Genomic DNA, 20,465 nt, shown 5'->3' on the forward strand with positions numbered 1-20,465 from the left:
AAATGCTTCATATCTTTAATTTGCTTTTGAACATTTAATTTTCATTTTGTGCTCACAACTACTCTGTATGTTATATAAAGAGAATGATTCCCATTTTATGGATGCCAAAACTGAGACTCAGAGAGGTTAGGTGACATACTCAAGGTCACACAGTTGTACTTGGAATCTCTCAACAACAAAGATCTTTTCCAGAGCCAGTATTGTTCGAGTCTACTTGGGGGGAAAAGAATAACAGCAGTAAAAGACACTATTCAACTATTCATTCTTTCATCACTTTTATCCTTTTGCCTTTATTCCTCAAAGTTTCATTAAGCACATGCTACTTGTCAGGCTCTGTTGTAGGCACGGTAACAGAGCAGTGAAGAAAACACAGTCCCTACCCTTATGGAGCCTAAGTTCTGTTGGGCTGGCAGACAGTAAACAAATAAACGCCAGGTGATGCCGTGTAATGACAGGGCTATGAAGAAAAATAGACCACCATCAGGGGTAAGAGAACTGGCTGAGAGTGAGGTCTTTGGCAAATTCAAGGAACAGCAAAATGACCGGTGTGGCTAGAACAGAGTGAATGAGGCAGGGAGAGAGGTGAGGAATCACACAGAACAGACTGACATGCTCTGCAATGTCAGAGAACCGAGAGGCACTGCACTGTGGGGCCCTGGACGGTGATGGACGTCAGACTCGATACAGTTTCTTATTAGTTAGGTGGGGGTGTGAGAATCCAGGGAAGGGGAGAGCAGGACAGAAGAATCATTTCATGCTCAGGATGAACAGTTCCTCTAGGCCATATAGACAGGATGGAAGCACCTTCCTGAGTCCATTGTAGTCAGGTAGCCTGGCCTGCATTCACCCTCAGAGGCTCCCTGAGCATAAGTATCATGTGTGGCCTTTACCAGACAGCAAGAAAAGCAGGCTGGCCTCAGATGGGCTCAGGGTGCCTGCCCAGTGCTCTGACACTGTGCTTGGTGACCACCACGCCCCTTTGGCCCATGAGCCCCAGGCGGGCAGGCCCTGGATCTGCTCACTTTCAGCATCACCTCTTCCTCCCAATGCCTGCACACAAGACCCTGCTTAGTGCCTGCCGGTGGAATGCAGCCCCCACTTTCTCCACCACAGAGAAAGGCAAGTTCCTCGCCCTGGATCTGGGGGGAACCAACTTCCGGGTCCTCCTGGTGAAGATCAGAAGCGGACGGAGGTCGGTGCGAATGTACAACAAGATCTTCGCCATCCCCCTGGAGATCATGCAGGGCACCGGCGAGGAGGTAAATGCCGGGCAGGGGGTTCCGCACTCCAAGGTGCCAGCCTGCCACCCCGTACAGTGCAGGCCTGGCATGACTGCCGCTCTCTCCCTGCAGCTGTTTGACCACATCGTGCAGTGCATCGCTGACTTCCTGGACTACATGGGCCTCAAGGGAGCCCAGCTGCCTTTGGGCTTCACATTCTCATTTCCCTGCAGGCAGGCGAGCATTGACAAGGTAAGACGGCCCAGCCTGCTGGGCCCATTCCCTCCTACACCTGGGGAATCTTGAGACAGCTCTGAGTCACTGTTCATTTTATTTCGGGGTCTCAGGTTCAGGGCAGCTGGGGAGACATGATCGAGAATTTGGACCATTTAATTTTTTCCTATTTACTGTGTTCCCTTTTCATTATTTCCTTGATCGAAGTTTACAAAATAATTTAGTGTGGTATACAATAAAGGGACACATGGATAAGGCTACTGTTAAAAGAGAGGTCAAATCATATTATCGAGAGACAAGAAGAGGTAATGACCAGTTAAGGCCAGTTATAACTCTTAGTCCACAATATTACCTGGGTCTTCCTGTGTAAACAGGGAAATGCAATAGGTCGTAGGGTTTTTATTGTCTGATGAACAAAAGCATACCAGTGCATCAGAAGAAATGCATTTCTTTCCTGATACTAGAAGTTCAGGAGTTTATCACATAGACACTTACCTAGTTGACATTGAAGAACATCATGGATAATGATTTTAATAAATTATTCATAATAATTTTGAAATGTACGTCACAAGATTTTTCTTGGAATTCTTGGATAAAAACACCATTCACCAGCTTATGGAGAACAGAGCACTCTCTCTTGCTCTCTGATAGGCTTATGTCAACTAAGCTTACAGGACTGGCATAAAAGCAGAACACCACTCCTCAATTTATAGAGAGAACTCTGGTCAGCACAGCAAGTCAGCCAGAGAGCTCATGACAATAATAAGAATGACACCAAAGACTTGTTAAGATTTTGTCTAATCCAGTCAATGTCCTCATGATGTACACACTATTTTTGCTTTGTTTATTTTACCATTTTTTATTGTGGTAAAATAGATATAACATTTACCACTTTGACTGTTTTTAAGTGTACACTGGTACACTTAAAAAGTACAAGTGTACTGTGGCATTAAGTACACTCACATTGTTATGAAACTATCACCACTATCCATCTTCCGAACTCTTTCATCTTCCCAAACTGAAACTCTATGCCCATTAAACAATAACTCCTCATTTGCCCCTCTCCCAGCCCCTGGTAACGTTTACTTTACTCTCTGTCTCTATAAATTTGACTATTCTAGGTACCTCGTGTAAGTAGAATCATAACAGTATTTGTTATTTTGTGACTGGCTTATTTCACTTAGCATAATGTTCTCAAGGGTCATCCATGTAGAATTTCCTTCCTTTTTAAAGCTGAGTGATATTTTGTTGTATATATACACACTATTTTTAATCACCATTTTGTAGTTAAGAAAAACGGAGGCACAAAGAGATTAAGTTGTCCAGGTTACCACATCTATAAACAGTGGTAGAGGGGTTATTCCAGGACACTGGCCTGAGAGCCCAGGTTCTTGCACTCTACCCTCAGGATCAGGACCTGGAGCCCAGTGTTTTTGGACCATTTTGGCTATAACGCACAGTACACTTACATATATATAATCAAAACAAAAAAATCAAGAAATAGTACCTACACTCATTTTGTGCATTATACTCTATTTTCTATCCTGTTTATGTATTTATTTATTTTTGGCTGTGCCACACGGCTTGTGGGATCTTAGTGCTCTGACCAGGGATCGAAGTCGGGGGCCCCAGCAGTGAGAGCGCTGAGTCCTAACCACTGGACCACCACCAGGGAATTCCCTATTTCACTTTTCATATGAGGAAATTGAGGCATGCAGTCTTATCCAATCAGTAGCTGCAAAATCAGAACTGAAACAGAGCTCTGCAGGGCTCAGAGAATGCTATGAAAACACTCTTCACCAGGTCTACCCCCACTGCCCCCCAGTCATTCAGAGAACAGGGAGAGAGGGCTTCAAAAGGCAAAATTATCTGGTAATATGGCTAGATCTCTCAAAATTAAAAATGCCAGAATGCTAAGAGCCATAAGATCCATTTCTCAAGATTCCATTTCTTAAAATGTACCTAAGAAGGAATGAACAAGGATGTTCACTACAGCATCACTTTTTAATAATGAAAAATTAGAAATAACCCAAATGTCTGGCAATGGAGAATGACTAAATAAACTATGGTATATCAATCATACAGAATTACTAGATTTTTATTTAACAAACACATACATGGTGTTTGCTCAGTGCCAGACACTGTTCTAAATGCTTCACAGATATTACCTACCTAGTCGGGAGACAAGAGCATGCAGTAGTTAAGAGCATGGGTCTGGAACCACATTGCCTCAGGTCGAATCTTGGCTTCTCCACTTACTGGCTTTGTGACTTTGGGCAAATTATTTAACCTCTGCACCTTTGGCTTCCTCATTTGAAAAATGGCGATTAAAATAGTACTTGTTTTACAGTTGTTTTTTTTTTAATTTAAAATTTTCTGTGCAATTATATTTGAGGAATATTTTCCATATTAACTGACCTGGAATGGTCTAAAAGATATATTACTGAGTGAGAGAAACAAACTGCAGTAGTCCACACACAGTATGAATTTATTTGAAAATACATGTAAGCAAAGAGAAAAAGGCCTGAAAGGATTCATATCAAACTGATAATAGAGGTTACCTCTCAAGTTTGGGGGGATGGGGAATTAACGTGGACTTTGTCCTTATCAATAACACTTTAATGTTTTACAAAGGTAATGCATTCCTGTATTACTGCTGCTATTAAAAATTAATACAGGAATCCCTATAAGGTTAATAGCTGATCTTTCAGCAGAAGGTCTGCAAGCCAAGAAGGGTATGGCAGGACATATTTAAAGTGATGAAAGGGAAAAACCTACAACCAAGATTACTCTACCCAGCAAGGATCTCATTCAGATTCGACAGAGAAATTAAAACCTTTACAGACAAGCAAAAGCTAAGAGAATTCAGCACTATGAAACCAGCTTTACAACAAATGCTAAAGGAACTTCTCTAGGCAAGAAACACAAGAGAAGGAAAAGACCTACAATAACAAACCCAAAACAATTAAGAAAATGGGAATAGGAACATACATATCGATAATTACCTTAAATGTAAATGGATTAAATGCTCCAACCAAAAGACACAGGCTCGCTGAATGGATACAAAAACAAGACCCATATGTATGCTGTCTACAAGAGACCCACTTCAGACCTAGGGACACATACAGACTGCTAGTGAGGGGATGGAAAAGATATTCCATGCAAATGGAAATCAAAAGAAAGCTGGAGTAGCAATACTCATATCAGAAAAAATAGACTTTAAAATAAAGACTATTACAAAAGACAAAGAAGGACACTACATAATGATCAAGGGATCAATTCAGGAAGAAGACATAACAATTGTAAATATTTATGCACCCAACATAGGAGCACTTCAATACATGAGGCAAATGCTAACAGCCATAAAAGGGGAAATCGACAGTAACACAGTCATAGGAGGGGACTTTAACACCCCACTTTCACCAATGGACAGATCATCCAAAATGAAAAGAAATAAGGAAACACAAGCTTTAAATGACACATTAAACAAGATGGACTTAATTGATATTTATAAGACATTCCATCCAAAAACAACAGAATACACTTTCTTCTCAAGTGCACATGGAACATTCCCCAGGATAGATCACATCTTGGGTCACAAATCAAGCCTTGGTAAATTTACAAAAATTGAAATCGAATCAAGTATCTTTTCTGACCACAGTGCTATAAGACTAGATATCAATTACAGGAAAAAAACTGTAGAAAATACAAACACATGGAGGCTAAACAATACACTACTAAATAACCAAGAGATCACTGAAGAAATCAAAGAGGAAATCAAAAAATACCTAGAAACAAATAACAATGAAAACACGATGACCCAAAACCTATGGGATGCAGCAAAAACAGTTCTAAGAGGGAAGTTTATAGCAATACAATCCTACCTCAAAAAACAAGACACATCTCAAATAAACAACCTAAGCTTACACCTAAGGCAATTATTAGAGAAAGAAGAACAAAAAAACCCCAAAGTTAGCAGAACGAAAGAAATCATAAAGATCAGATCAGAAATAAATGAAAAAGAAATGAAGGAAACAATAGCAAAGATCAATAAAACTAAAAGCTGGTTCTTTGAGAAGATAAACAAAATTGATAAACCATTAGCCAGACTCATCAAGAAAAAAAGGGAGAAGACTCAAATCAATAGAATTAGGAACGAAAAAGGAGAAGTAACAACTGACTCTGCAGAAATACAAAGGATCATGAGAGATTACTACAAGCAACTATATGCCAATAAAATGGACAACCTGGAAGAAATGGACAAATTCGTAGAAAAGAACAAGCTTCCAAGACTGAACCAGGAAGAAATAGAAAATATAAGCAGACCAATCACAAGCACTGAAATTGAAACTGTGATTAAAAATCTTCCAACAAACAAAAGCCCAGGACTAGAAGGCTTCACAGGCGAATTCTCTCAAACATTTAGAGAAGAGCTAACACCTATCTTTCTCAAACTCTTCCAAAATATAGCAGAGGGAGGAACACTCCCAAACTCGTTCTACGAGGCCACCATCACCCTGATACCAAAGCCAGACAAAGATGTCACAGAAAAAGAAAACTATAGGCCAATATCACTGATGAACATAGATGCAAAAATCCTCAACAAAATACTAGCAAACAGAATCCAACACCACATTAAAAGGATCATACACCCTGATCAAGTGGGGTTTATCCCAGGAATGCAAGGATTCTTCAATATACGCAAATCAATCAATGTGATACACCATATTAACAAATTGAAGGATAAAAGCCACATGATCATCTCAATAGATGCAGAAAAAACTTTTGACAAAATTCAACACCCATTTATGATAAACACCCTCCAGAAAGTAGGCATAGAGGGATCTTACCTCAACATAATAAAGGCCATATATGACAAACCCACAGCCAACCTTGTTCTCAGTGGTGAAAAACTGAAACCATTTCCACTAAGATCAGGAACAATACAAGGTTGCCCACTGTCACCACTATTATTCAACATAGTTTTGGAAGTTTTAGCCGCAGCAATCAGAGAAGAAAAAGAAATAAAAAGAATCAAAATCGGAAAAGAAGAAGTAAAACTGTCACTGTGTGCAGATGACATGATACTATACATAGAGAATCCTAAAGATGCTACCAGAAAACTACTAGAGCTAATCAATGAATTTGGTAAAGGAGCAGGATACAAAACTAATGCACAGAAATCTCTAGTATTCCTCTACACTAATGATAAAAAATCTGAAAGAGAAATTAAGGAAACACTCCCATTTACCACTGCAACAAAAAGAATCAAATACCTAGGAATAACCCTACCTAGGGAGACAAAAGACCTGTATGCAGAAAACTATAAGACACTGATGAAAGAAATTAAAGATGATCCAAATAGATGGAGAGATACACCATGCTCTTGGATTGGAAGAATCAACATTGTGAAAATGACTATACTACCCAAAGCAATCTACAGATTCAGTGCATTCCCTGTCAAACTACCAATGGCATTTTTCACAGAACTAGAACAAAAAATTTCACAATTTGTATGGAAACACAAAAGTCCCCGAATAGCCAAAGCAATCTTGAGAAAGAAAAACGGAGCTGGAGGAATCAGGCTCCCTGACTTCAGACTATACTACAGAGCTACAGTCATCAAGACAGTACGGTACTGGCACAAAAACAGAAACATAGATCAATGGAACAGGAAAGAAAGCCCAGAGATAAACCCACGCACATATGGTCACCTTATCTTTGATAAAGGAGGCAAGAATATACAGTGGAGAAAAGACAGCCTCTTCAATAAGTGGTGCTGGGAAAACTGGACAGCTATATGTAAAAGAATGAAATTAGAACACTTCCTAACACCATACACAAAAACAAACTCAAAATGGATTAAAGACCTAAATGTAAGGCCAGACACTATCAAACTCTTAGAGGAAAACATAGGCAGAACACTCTATGACATAAATCACAGCAAGATCCTTTTTGACCCATCTCCTAGAGAAAGGGAAATAAAAATAAACAAATGGGACCTAATGAAACGTAAAAGCTTTTAGACAGCAAAGGAAACCATAAACAAGACTAAAAGACAACCCTCAGAATGAGAGAAAATATTTGCAAATGAAGCAACTGACAAAGGATTAATCTCCAAAATTTATAAGCAGCTCAATATTAAAAAAACAAACAACCCAATCCAAAAATGGGCAGAAGACCTAAATAGACATTTCTCCAAAGAAGATATACAGATTGCCAACAGACACATGAAAGGATGCTCAACATCACTAATCATTAGACAAATGCAAATCAAAACTACAGTGAGGTATCACCTCACACCAGTCAGAATGGCCATCATCAAAAAATCTACAAACAATAAATGCCGGAGAGGGTGTGGAGAAAAGGGAACCCTCTTGCACTGTTGGTGGGAATGTAAATTGATACAGCCGCTATGGAGAACAGTATGGAGGTTCCTTAAAAAAGTAAAAACAGAACTACCATACGACCCAGCAATCCCACTACTGGGCATATACCCTGAGAAAACCATAACTCAGAAAGAGTCATGTACCACGATGTTCATTGCAGCACTATTTACAATAGCCAGGACATGGAAACAACCTAAGTGTCCATCAACAGATGAATGGATAAAGAAGATGTGGCACATATATACAATGGAATATTACTCAACCATAAAAAGAAACGAAATTGAGTTATTTGTAGTGAGGTGGATGGACCTAGAGACTGTCATACAGAGTGAAGTAAGTCAGACAGAGAAAAACAAATACCGTGTGCTAGCGCATATATATGGAATCTAAAAAAAAAAAAAAATGGTTCTGAAGAACCTAGGGGCAGGACAGGAATAAAGACGCAGACATAGAGAATGGACTTGAGGACACGGGGAGGGGGAAGGGTAAGCTGGGACTAAGTGAGAGAGTGGCATGGACATATATGCACTACCAAATGTAAAATAGATAGCTAGTGGGAAGCAACTGCATAGCACAGGGAGATCAGCTGGGTGGTTTGTGACCACCTAGAGGAGTGGAATAGGGAGAATGAGAGGGAGACGCAAGAGGGAGGAGATATGGGGATAGATGTATATGTATAGCTGATTCACTTTGTTATAAAGCAGAAACTAACACACCATTGTAAAGCAATTATGCCCGAATAAAAATTAAAAAAAAAAAAAAACAACTGAAAATAGAACTACCATGTGACCCAGCAATCCCACTACTGGGCATATACCCTGAGGAAACCATAATTCAGAAAGAGTCATGTACCATGATGTTCACTGCAGCACTATTTACAGTAGCCAGGACACGGAAGCAACCTAAGTGTCCATCGACAGATGAATGGATAAAGAAGATGTGGCACATACATACAACGGAATATTACTCAGCCATAAAAAGAAACAGAATTGAGTTATTTGTAGTGAGGTGGATGGACCTAGAGTCTGTCATACAGAGTGAAGTAAGTCAGACAGAGAAAAACAAATACCGTATGCTAACACATATATATGAGTCTTAAAAAAAAAAAAAGGTTCTGAAGAACCTAGGGGCAGAACAGGAATAAAGACGCAGATGTGGAGAGTGAACTTGAGGACATGGGGAGAGGGAGGGGTGGCCTGGGACGAGGTGAGAAAGTGGCATGGATATATATACACTACCAGATATAGAATAGATGGCTGGTGGGAGGAAGCTGCATAGCACAGGGAGCTCGGTGCTTTGTGACCACCTAGAGGGGTGGGATAGGGAGGGTGGGAGGGAGATGCAAGAGGGAGGGGATATGGGGATATATGTATACATATAGCTGATTCACTTTGTTATACAGCAGAAGCTAATGCACCCTTGTAGAGCAATTATACTCCAATAAAGATATTGAAAAAAAAATTAATACACATGGGAAGGGGGGAGCCGTGTGCAGCTGTCCATGGTTCTGAATGATCCAGGGCACAGCTGCACCTCCTGACCCAGGACACTGGGCCTTCAGGCCTCTCTCCCAGCAGTTCTGACAGGTTCATGAAGACACAGCTAAGAAGGAGGGGAGACCAATGGACAGCTGGGAGCAAAGCCACTGATGACTGGGGAGAAAAAAGAGAGACTTAAAAATTGAAGTATAGTTGATTTACAATATTATATTAGTTTCAGGTATACAACATATACTATAAGCTATTTTTATAGCTTATACTCCATACAAGGTTATTATAAAATATTGACTATATTCTCTGTGCTGTAATGTATTCTCATTACATCCTTGTAACTAATTTATTTTATACCTAGTAGTTTATACCTCTTAATCCCTTTCACCTATTTTGCCCCTCTCCTCACCCCTCGCCCTTCTGGTAACCGCTAGTTCCAAAAAGAGAGACATAGGTGTGGTACATATATACAATGGAATATTACTCAGCCATAAAAAAGAATGAAATTGGGTCATTTGCAGAGATGTGGGTAGACCTGGAGACTGTCATACAGAGTGAAGTAAGTAGAAAGAGAAAAACAAATATCGTACATTAACGCATATATGTGGAATCTAGAATGAACTGGTTTGCAAGGCAGAAATAGAGACACAGATGTAGAGAACAAACGTATGGACACCAAGGAGGGGGGCGAAGTGGTGAAGGGGGATGAATTGGGACATTGGGATTGACATATATACACTAATATGTATAAAATAGGTAACTAATAAGAACCTGCTGTATTAAAAAAATAAAATTCAAAAAAAATTTAGAAATACTTTTTCTCGGTATTATAAAAATTGTACATGCTAATTTTAGGAAAATTAGAAAATACAGGCAAACAAAAAGGAGAGACTAAAAGGTACCAATAATCTTGTACCCAGAGGGAACCACTGTCAACCACCTGGTGTATGCCTTGTTCCAGGCCTTTTTCCGGATTTGAGTGTGTGTGAGTTTTAAAATAATAATAGGATAATTCACCATCTGTATTTGTTTAATGTGAGTGCACTTAACAGTGTATGGTGAACATCTTTCTCTAACATCTAACGTCTCTTAAAGCATTATGTTTTTATGGGTGTAGAGCATTTCCTATATTGATGTACGAGATGATAGATCCATATTGTTGGAATGACAGGATGCCTCTAGTTTTTCCTGTGAAACAATGCTTTGATGAACATTTTGCAGCTTCATCTTTAATCACAAAGATGTGATTGATTGGATAAATTAGAAGTGGCCTTTGTTCTGTGCAGTCATGGCCAGGGAACGTGAGTTGACCCTTGATAAATATGGATTGCTGCAATTATTCCTCAGCAGTGGACCTTGTCTGAGCATCACGGTCCGTGGCACCTCTGGGCCCAGTGTTAGGGCTACAGATGGAAGCACAGTCAACAGCATTTGACTACCAGTCAGCTATAGTGCCTTGCATCTATTTGATGCTGAGATTGTGCAGTGGTCCCAGCAAACTATTGCTCAAATGAATTTGCTCTCCTTTCTTTCAGGGAACACTCATTGAGTGGACCAAAGGCTTCAAGGCTACTGACTGTGAAGGGGAAGATGTGGTGGACATGCTCAGGGAAGCCATCAAGAGGAGAAATGTACGTTATGGTGTTGAGGCTCATGCCTGACCTTGCCCCCTTCCCCGAGACCCCTCTGCTCTGCCATCCTATGCCCAGCCCTGTGACTCTGGCCTCTGCCCACATCAGGCTGATGTGCCCCTCCTGAGCCTGTTTGGCTTGCATGTCCTACTTGTAGTAGAGCTGCTTCCTTTGCAGGAGTTTGACCTGGACATAGTCGCAGTTGTGAATGACACAGTGGGGACCATGATGACCTGCGGCTATGAAGATCGTAATTGTGAGGTTGGCCTGATTGCAGGTAAGTGATCAGGCATGTCCCATTGGCCTACTCCCATCTGATCTTTTTGAGGTTCCCTTTTAACATAGTGAAGGGCAGGGGGCCATTGTTCCATTACATAGAGGTTCTGAAGCCAGCTTTGTCCAAAGTAGAGACAAAGTTAAGATTGGGATTCCAGGTCTCCTAATTCCCAAGTCTTTACTTAACATCTTTTTCCCTAAGGGTCCTAAGTCAAGGTTTTCCTTTCTGTTGAGGAAGGAGAATAACATAGAAAGAGGGGGCTTTCAAATTAGGGCCTTGGGGCAGATTATCCTGGGAGGAAGGAGACCACAGTTGGATCAGGTTGGCACGGGGCTGAGGGAGCTAGATTTTCATGCTGGCTCCAACATGCATCTCCTCTGTTCTCTGACCTCTTCTGGCTGTCAGGATGCACAGGATGGGGAAGAGTTGGAAAGAAACCTAGGAGAGAAGAAGGGAGTAGTCTGAGGTATGATATATAGGCCTTTTAAGGGTCTTTTGGAAAAGTCTGGCAGTGATTAAGGGCAAGGGTGGATTCCAGGGGATACTCTAAGAGGTGAGGGGACAGGTGGTATTTGAACAGGTGGAGACAAGGGTGATGGGCATTCTAAGTGACAGGCACAGGTTAAGTAATCACAGAATCTGGGAAAGTTGTTCCAGCTGGTTGTCTGGGCTTCCTGAGTTTAAGTAGTACATAGAACAGGAGATGGGGATATATTGAGATGTCTTCAATGCCAACTAAGAGGTTTCATCTCACTCCAACACTTACCTACTTTGTGACCTTGGGCAGGTTGCTTATTTTGTCTGGACTTGAGTTTCCTCATCTGTGGGAAGGGCTGGGCTAGATCTAGGAGGACAAAGAGGTAAGATTTGTTTGATTGATGATAATAGTTGCCTGGACTGTTGTGTTGAGAATAGTTCTGAGACCAGGTCATGGACAAAGGAGAAGAGGGTGGCTTTCAGATGCCAAGTGTCTACTTATCCAAGACTAGATGATTCCTCATGGTCCCTTCCAGCTCTGACTGCTAATTCTGTGACTACTTGGAGCTCACTTTGTGTGCCTGTGGCTTATCAATAATCATGAGGAGAAGGAGGAGAAGGATAATGATATCACAGGTACCAATTCTATGTGGAGGAAACTTACGAACATCGTCTCATTTTTTTTTTTTTTTCTTTATAACAAATCTGTAAAGCAGGTATTATTTCCTTTTTACAGATGAAGTAAATGGATCTCTGAAAGATGAGATCCTTGTCTAGGGTCACCCAGCTATGAGTGTAAAGCTAAAGTCCACACCCATTGGTATCTGACTCCAAACCTAAATTCCTATCTACTGTACCCTGCTGGCTCTTTAAGACGTGGTGGTGTCTTTTGAAGACTAAAGTCCCATCTTGACCTTTTAGGAACAGGCAGCAACATGTGCTACATGGAGGAGATGAGGAACATTGAACTGGTGGAAGGGGATGAAGGGAAGATGTGCATAAACACAGAGTGGGGAGGATTTGGAGATAATGGCTGCCTAGATGACATCCGGACCCAGTACGACAAGGAGGTGGACGAGGGGTCCTTGAATCCTGGCAAACAGAGGTGAGGAGGGCAGATGTGTGCATTCATGCAGGTTGTGCAGTGTACGACTTCAGCAGATCTAAGGGGGCACCATTTTCATGTTACAGACACCATAGTTTGTATATTTATGACAACTCCCCATCAGATGTTAGTGAGATGTCTTATTTGAACAAAAGCATAAAGCTATGACAAGTTTCCAACAGAGAGAAAGAAGGTGAGCCTTTTTCTAATTACCACAATGTACCATAAGGTCTAGTGGTGGCTTTGGAAGTGAGGCAGAGGTCGTCAAAAAGTCCATTCACTGTGGACTGGGTGTCACAGAGCTGGGACACGGTGACTTAGTGGGCCCTCTCAAGATGGGCGTCTAGTAGGTCCAGTTTAGGGGTCAACATCCTTAGTCTTTCAAGAGCAGGCTGCCAGGTTGGTGATCTCTGTTGTTCTGGGGGTGGGGAAGTGGCTGCAGGTGACGGTTGGGAGTCCTGGTTCTCAGCCGTGACGTTGTGTTCCAGCATGGGTCACAATCACTTTGTGAGGTGTATTCCAGTTGATAACCATACTCAAAATACCGAAAATAGTGATGGTTTAAAAAAAACACAAAACAGAGTACATTTTCACTCGCATTCTCATATACCTTCTTGAATAGGAGAGAAAGGGGTAGACAGGGATAGAGCTAGCCTGTGGTGGATTGATCGTTAGCCTGAGCCCATCCATTATGACAGGGGTTGGCAAACTTTTTCTGTAAAGGACCAGATAGTAAATGTTTTACTGTCAGGCCATGTGGTCTTTGTTACAACTAAACCCAGTGTCTTACTATATAAAGTAAGATGAAAATGTAGATTTATCTTGATGGACGATACCCAAGTGGAAAAGTTGAGCAGATGGGAAATGTAATGGGATGCCTGGGCCACAGATGCCTCGCTGACTGTTAAACTGAGAAAACTCAATAGGAAGAGGCTTGACAAGACCAAGACCAGCCCTGGTGGTCCCTCATCTTCCTTTGGCACTAGTCTTTGTAGGTGGGAGGCAGGTGAATTGTGGTCAGCCCAGCTGAACCAGGGACCAAAACACAAGGGACCTTAACAAAGGGCCTTATCTCTAAATCCCAAGTTGGGGCATCCAAGTTTTGTGTCTGAATCCACTGGAAACTCACGTTTTTGGAGTGAGAGTTTAAGGGGGCAACATACTTGAACTCACCTGCTGTCACCATTATTTGTCGAAGTGTCAGTTCTTTAGACTGATGAGGTCCTGAGCAGTTAAGAGAACGCAAGTCCAGCACGTAAAGTCTCAGGCACACTCAGGTTTCCATTTGACCCTGCAGGCAGGGGCAGTCCAGCTCTGCATCATTGTTATTAATACTGTCACACCTACCTGGGCAGCGTGCCTGATCAGTGCCTGTCGGTTGCAAAGCTCCTTTTTCTCTTGCACCTTCCACCTTGGAGCTCACGGCCTGATAGGAAGGGGGAAGGGAGCTAACGTTTTGGACCACCCTTGGTGTGTGCATACAGTTTAAATGTGTTATCTCATGGAGCAGGAGCTCTAGTGGAACAGATTTCTTCAAATACAAAGCCAAGGAGAACCAGCTTTGGGGCCAGGAAAGGGACTCGCTTTAGCTTAGTGTCTACTGTGCACCAGACAGTTGCCTCCCAACAGTCTTGTGGGGTCAGGGTTTTGCTCCCTGTTTTATAGATGATGGTTTCAAGTGCTTGCTCAGGTCACGCAGCTAATGCGTGGCAGAGCTGGGACCTAGCTCTTGCTCAGTATGGCTCCAAAGCCTGGCCTTCCCACATCATACTGTCTCCTGCATGCACTTCTCTGGGCCTGCTGCCCACTCTGACCCACTGCAACCCAGGCAGCTGGTGGATGCCAGTGGCATGCCTTCCACACTCTGACTTGTGATCCTTTCGCGAACCACTCAGCGGCACTGATTTTCCTGCTCTCGCCAACCTTATCCCTCTTCTCTAAACAGATATGAGAAAATGACCAGTGGGATGTACCTGGGGGAGATCGTGCGGCAGATCCTGATTGACTTGACCAAGCAGGGTCTCCTCTTCCGAGGGCAGATTTCAGAGCGTCTCCGGACCAGGGGCATCTTTGAAACCAAGTTCTTGTCTCAAATTGAAAGGTGACTCGTGATCAATTTCACCTGCTCGATGTGAAAGACCCTATGTTGGATGTGCTGCTGTCACACCAGGTTCCAGCAGATTTGAAATTTAAAAATAAAAAGAGTAAGGGCCTGGCTGGGCAGAGGGTTGCCTCCTGGGGTTGCTCCCTCTCTCCAGCTGTATCAGGACCACAGCACCCAGCTGAGGGTCCAGCAGCCTGTCTGGGCCCCGAGGTTCCTAAATGGTTACACAGGAGCTAGCTTAGGCTAAAAAATGATCCTCTTTTGATCCTGAAAAGATGATGTGCTCACACTTTATTCTTTAAAGATGATGGGACTTCCTGGGGGTGGCAGACCTTCTTGAATCTCAGCTTCTAAGGCATCCTGCTCCAATCTTACCATGGCTTGGATCATTTTCTTCTCCCTCCCGCTTGAGCATCTAGGGATGGGGGCCCGTGAGCCCTGCGGAGCAGGTCCTAGGACCCCAGGAATAGGTCCTGACATCCTGCTCTGCTTGCCTGCAGCGATCGGCTGGCCCTCCTCCAGGTCAGGAGGATCCTGCAGCAGCTTGGCCTGGACAGCACGTGTGAGGACAGCATCGTGGTGAAGGAGGTGTGCGGAGCTGTGTCCCGGCGGGCGGCCGAGCTCTACGGTGCCGGCCTGGCCGCCGTCGTGGAGAAAAGGAGGGAAGACCAGGGGTTTGAGCACCTGAAGATCACCGTGGGTGTGGATGGCACCCTGTACAAGCTGCACCCGCAGTGAGTGCTCCAGAGAAGCAGGGGTGGGGATGCTGAGGCTGAGTGTGGACCCTGGTGAATCTGACAGACAAAGTGCAGGCCCTGGGGGCTCTGCTTCCTAGTGCTATGATGTGGGGTGTTCACCACCCTCTCTGAAGCCCAGGCTCCTCATCTGTAACAGGCAGGCAGTAATAATCTCTACCTCCTAGGCCTGCATCAGGGTTGAGTGAGTTCCTACATGAACAGTGCTTTATGCAGTGCTCAGTAAATGCAAGTGATTATTATCAACACAGTCTCACCTGACCTCACAGGGAGCAATGAGAACTGACCTGTTTTGCACAGTATACAGTATGTGACAAGGATGAGCTCAGAGTCAGGAGGCAGAAGGATTAAGAGTGAGTTTGAATCCTGGCTCCACCACTTAGAAGCTGGGGGGGCCCAGGGCCAGTTTCTTACCCCCTTTGACCCTATTTCTTTATCTCTAAAATGGTGACAAAAATCATACCTACCCCGTAGGTTGTCAGGAGAATTAAGTCAAATAGTGTCTGTAGACTATATGGCACATCAAAAAGATGGCAATGAAAGCTTTTATTTTTTATTTTTATTTTTATTTTTTTTTGAAAGCTTTTATTTTTACTTAATGTTTTACATTTTGTTTTGGTGATGAAGAAAGGTATTAGCAAGCTTATAAAAATTTCCAATCATGCTGAAATGTATACATAAACATATTATTACTGCAATCCTTGATCCTTAGCCCTTCCTATGATGCTGACTAATTATCCAGAATAACTGACTGATACCTTTTCTTGGTTTTCCCTTGGGGGTCACATATTTTTGGTGTGGTTCTTACAAGCCTCTTCCTTTGAACCAAGACCTGACCAAGGGACAGAAACCACATGATCATTTCAATAGGTGCAGACAAAGCAGTTGATAAAATCTAGCACCTTTCATGATAAGAGCACTCAACAAACTAGGAATAAGGGAGCTTCTTTAATCTGATAAAAGCATCTATGAAAAACCCACAGCTGGGGAGGGCTTCCCTGGTGGCGCAGTGGTTGAGAATCTGCCTGCCAATGCAGGGGACACGGGTTCGAGCCCTGGTCTGGGAAGATCCCACATGCCGCGGAGCAACTGGGCCCGTGAGCCACAGCTACTGAGCCTGCGCGTCTGGAGCCTGTGCTCCGCAACAAGAGAGGCCGCGATAGTGAGAGGCCCGCGCACCGCGATGAAGAGTGGCCCCCGCTCGCCGCAACTAGAGAAAGCCTTCACACAGAAACGAAGACCCAACACAGCCAAAAATAAATAAATTAAAAAAAAAAAAAAAAAGCCCACAGCTGACATCATACTTACTGGCGAGACACTGGATGCTTTTCCCTTAAAATTAGGAACAAGACAGGGATGTCCACTCTTGCCACTGCTGTTCAACACTGTACTGCTTCTAGCACTGCCTCCAGATGGTTGTGTGGTTTTGTCTCTCAGTCAAGTTTTGATTCAAGGGAGAGGCTTATAGGAACCAGACCAAAAATATGTGACCTCAAGCAGAAAATCAAGAGTGAGTCTACACAAGGCAGTTAGGCAAAAAAAAGAAATAAAAGACATCTATATTGGAAAGGCAAAACTAAAACTATCTTTGCAGATGGCATGATTTTGTACATAGAAATCCTAAGGAATCCACAAAAAACTATTGGAAGGAACTGAGAAACAAATTCAGCAAGGTTTCAGGATGCAAGATCAGTATACAAAAATCATTTGCATTTCTATGCATTAACAATGAATAATCTGAAAATGAAATTAAGAAAATAGCATCAAAAAGAATAAAATACTTAGTAATAAATTTAATAAAAGAAGTGTAAGGCTTGTACATTGAAAACTACAAAACATTGTTGAAATAAAGAAAACCTACCTAAATAAATGGAAAAATATCCCATGCTAGTGGATTGGAAAACTTAACATTGTAAAGAGAGCAACTTCCCAAATCTTTTTTTTCTAATTGAAGTATAGTTGACATGCAATATTATATTAGTTTTAGGTGTACAACATAGTTATTTGACATTTATATACATTACAAATTGATCACCACAATAAGTCTAGTAACCATCTGTCACTGTATAAAGTTATAGCAATATTATTGACTATGTTCTCTATGCAGTACATTATATCCCCTGACTTACTTATTTTATAACTGGAAGTTTGTGCCTCTTAATACCCTTCATCTATTTTGCCCAACCCTCTAGTCTCCTCCCTTGTGACAATCACCAGTAGTTTGTTCTCTGTAACTCTGTTTCTGTTTTGTTTGTTCATTTGTTTTGTTTTTTAGATTTCACATATAAATGAAATCATGTAGTATTTGCCTTTCTCTGTCTGACTTATTTCACTTAGCATAATACCCTCTAGGTCCATCCATGTTTTTGCAAATGGCAAGATTTCATTCTTTTTATGGCTGAGTAATATCCCATTGTATATATATATATACCATATCTTCTTTATCCATTCATGTATTGATGGGCACTTGGGTTGCTTCCACATCTTGGCTATTGTAAGTAATGCTGCCGTGAACATAGGAATGCATATATGTTTTCTTTGGATGAATACCCAGGAGTGGAATTAGTGGATCATATGGTAGTTCTATTTTTAATTTTTTGAGAAACCTCCATGCTGTTTTCCATAATGGCTGCACCAATTTACATTCTCACCATCAACTGATGAATGGATAAGCAATCTATTTTCCATCTATGCAATGGAATATGACTCATAAAAAGGAAGGAAGTACTGATACATGCTACAACTAAGTGCTGATGATGTTTCTCTTTTTCTTTTTTATAGCTTTTCTCGGATATTGCAGGAAACTGTGAAAGAACTAGCTCCTCGATGTGATGTGACATTCATGTTGTCAGAAGATGGGAGTGGAAAGGGAGCAGCTCTGATCACTGCTGTGGCCAAGAGGTTACAGCAGGCACGGAGGGAGAACTAGGAACCCCTTGGGGTTGGGCCGCATGTGCCTTGGATACAGACCAGCCTTTCCTCTGGCAGATGAGTTGGTCAGAGACCAACAGGCAAGCTTCTGGCTGACTTCACCTTCTGGATAGCCAGAAGAGAACCCCAGGTTCTTGGGTACTCTTAGCATTTTGTTACTGGTTTTCAAGGGCATTAAATGACATCTCTATTTGGCATGTTTGGACCAAAGATGGGCCAACTTATAAAATCAAAGCATTGGGCCCAAGAGATCCCCTTTCAGCAAGTCTTTCAGTTGAGACCTGAGCTGTTAGTTCTCTATGGCTTTGGGTCCTGTGGCTGCTGGGCTCGGAAACAAATACACGATCTGCCCATGTGGCCTGGCTGGCTGAATTCCCCAGTGGGATGCTTCAGCCATTGCTTGTAGTAGATTGAGCCATCTACTTGTGGATGCACATTTGAGAGGGATAGGGGCTTAATCAACTGGAGATCTAATCTAACTTGTCATTAACTTGTCACGTTGACTTCAAGCGTGAAGAGAGAACAAAAACTTTGGAGTATTCAGCCCCAGGATGAAGAAGCGTTGATTGCCAGGGAGCCCTGTAGGAAACTTTTCATGCTTAAAGTGAGTTATATCAGCACCCTGTAGGATTTTGTTTCTCAGTAAACATGTGTGATGGGGAGGGTGCTGTTTGGGGCACCTGTTATCATTTTACATGTGGTTTTTGTCACTGCTGATGATAGTTGTTTTAAAGACTGTTAGGTATATGAAATCCAGTAAATGAATAAAAATATTTGATTTCCCAAGAATCTTTGCATGAGGTTTTCATACTTTATCTGGGAGGCTCGCTTGGTAACTTCATGCTCTGTTGGTGGAATGAGGGACCCATAGAGTCAGAAGTTGCTGACAGCATCTCTCTAGTTCAAACTTCTTACCAACAGGGGAAAAATATATGGAATATCTTCTATAATATCTTTGACAGATTATCCGAATTTCATTTAAATGAATACTTCCTGTGACTGGGCATTTACCACATGATCCTACAGCTCTTGCTTTTGAACAGCTGGAGTTGACCAGAAGTCCTTTCACCCTCCAACCTAACCTCTGCCTCTTTGGAACTCGGCCCCTCCCACATGCCCCATCAGTCTCCATTCTACCCTCCAGAACTAAGAGGAATTGGCCTGTTCCTGACCATTTTCCCAGTGGACATCCCCTCTGTCTTTCTCTTCATTTCATCACCTACCCCACACCTCTCCGCCCTTTATCTGAACCACCCATAACTTTCTACCTTGTCACAGAGTTATCTGTATGCATTTCTTATCTGGCCTAGTAGATTATAAGCTCTTTGTTAGATACGTTTTTGTTTTGCCCCAGTGAACTCAGTGCTGTGCCATTCTTATTAAATACTTACTGGATGGAGGCATGATTGAAATAAAGTGTTCCAAGAAATTTTTCTTAGAAAAAGTGGAGACCATTATCATGAGAAACAAACTGAAGAGAATAATATTCTAGATCATCCAGGTTGATTTATTCTGATTTATTTACTTATTCCTAGTGCTAATTGTCACCACTTGCGGAAGCAGGATGTTCAGACAGACAGAATGGAGGAGGCTGGAGGAGGGTAAGAGAGGCCAGCTGAGGCTGGGGACAGATGAGGGGGCTGAGGTTCCCTAGGAAATATTTTTTCATGCATTTATGAGACAGGTATGGAGATACTGTTGTGGACAGGTTCTAGATTTACCAAAATGAACTATTTTGTATTTTAGAGTTATACCTCTCTGCAGAGATGCTGTGTGGATTTGTTAAAATTATCTTTTTGTATTTTGAGGTTATGCTTCCTTGGGGAAATGTTTCACCTTAACAGATTTTGTC

The 20,465-nt window shown here is 42.1% G+C and overlaps 1 protein-coding gene across 5 annotated transcripts in view; it reads left to right on the top strand.

Moving 5' to 3' along the window:
• The window catches only part of HKDC1 (hexokinase domain containing 1), a 57,984-nt gene extending 37,783 nt beyond the window's left edge, over nucleotides 1-20,201 (top strand). For 4 of the 5 annotated variants that reach the window (XM_068547715.1, XM_068547719.1, XM_068547716.1 and 1 more), the window contains 8 exons: nucleotides 1,114-1,259; nucleotides 1,353-1,472; nucleotides 10,869-10,964; nucleotides 11,142-11,241; nucleotides 12,640-12,823; nucleotides 14,769-14,924; nucleotides 15,428-15,661; nucleotides 18,464-19,402. In XM_068547715.1, coding sequence (XP_068403816.1) covers nucleotides 1,114-1,259; nucleotides 1,353-1,472; nucleotides 10,869-10,964; nucleotides 11,142-11,241; nucleotides 12,640-12,823; nucleotides 14,769-14,924; nucleotides 15,428-15,661; nucleotides 18,464-18,611 — 1,184 coding nt within the window. In that variant the 3' untranslated portion in view covers nucleotides 18,612-19,402. Of the gene's footprint in view, nucleotides 1-1,113; nucleotides 1,260-1,352; nucleotides 1,473-10,868; nucleotides 10,965-11,141; nucleotides 11,242-12,639; nucleotides 12,824-14,768; nucleotides 14,925-15,427; nucleotides 15,662-18,463; nucleotides 19,403-20,148 lie in introns of those variants that run through there. The other variant, XR_011074476.1, reaches the window with a different exon arrangement.
• Nucleotides 20,202-20,465: the final 264 nt, after the last annotated feature.

This window comes from Eschrichtius robustus, chromosome 7, assembly GCF_028021215.1.
Source record: "Eschrichtius robustus isolate mEscRob2 chromosome 7, mEscRob2.pri, whole genome shotgun sequence".
In the NCBI taxonomy this organism is placed as follows: domain Eukaryota; kingdom Metazoa; phylum Chordata; class Mammalia; order Artiodactyla; family Eschrichtiidae; genus Eschrichtius; species Eschrichtius robustus.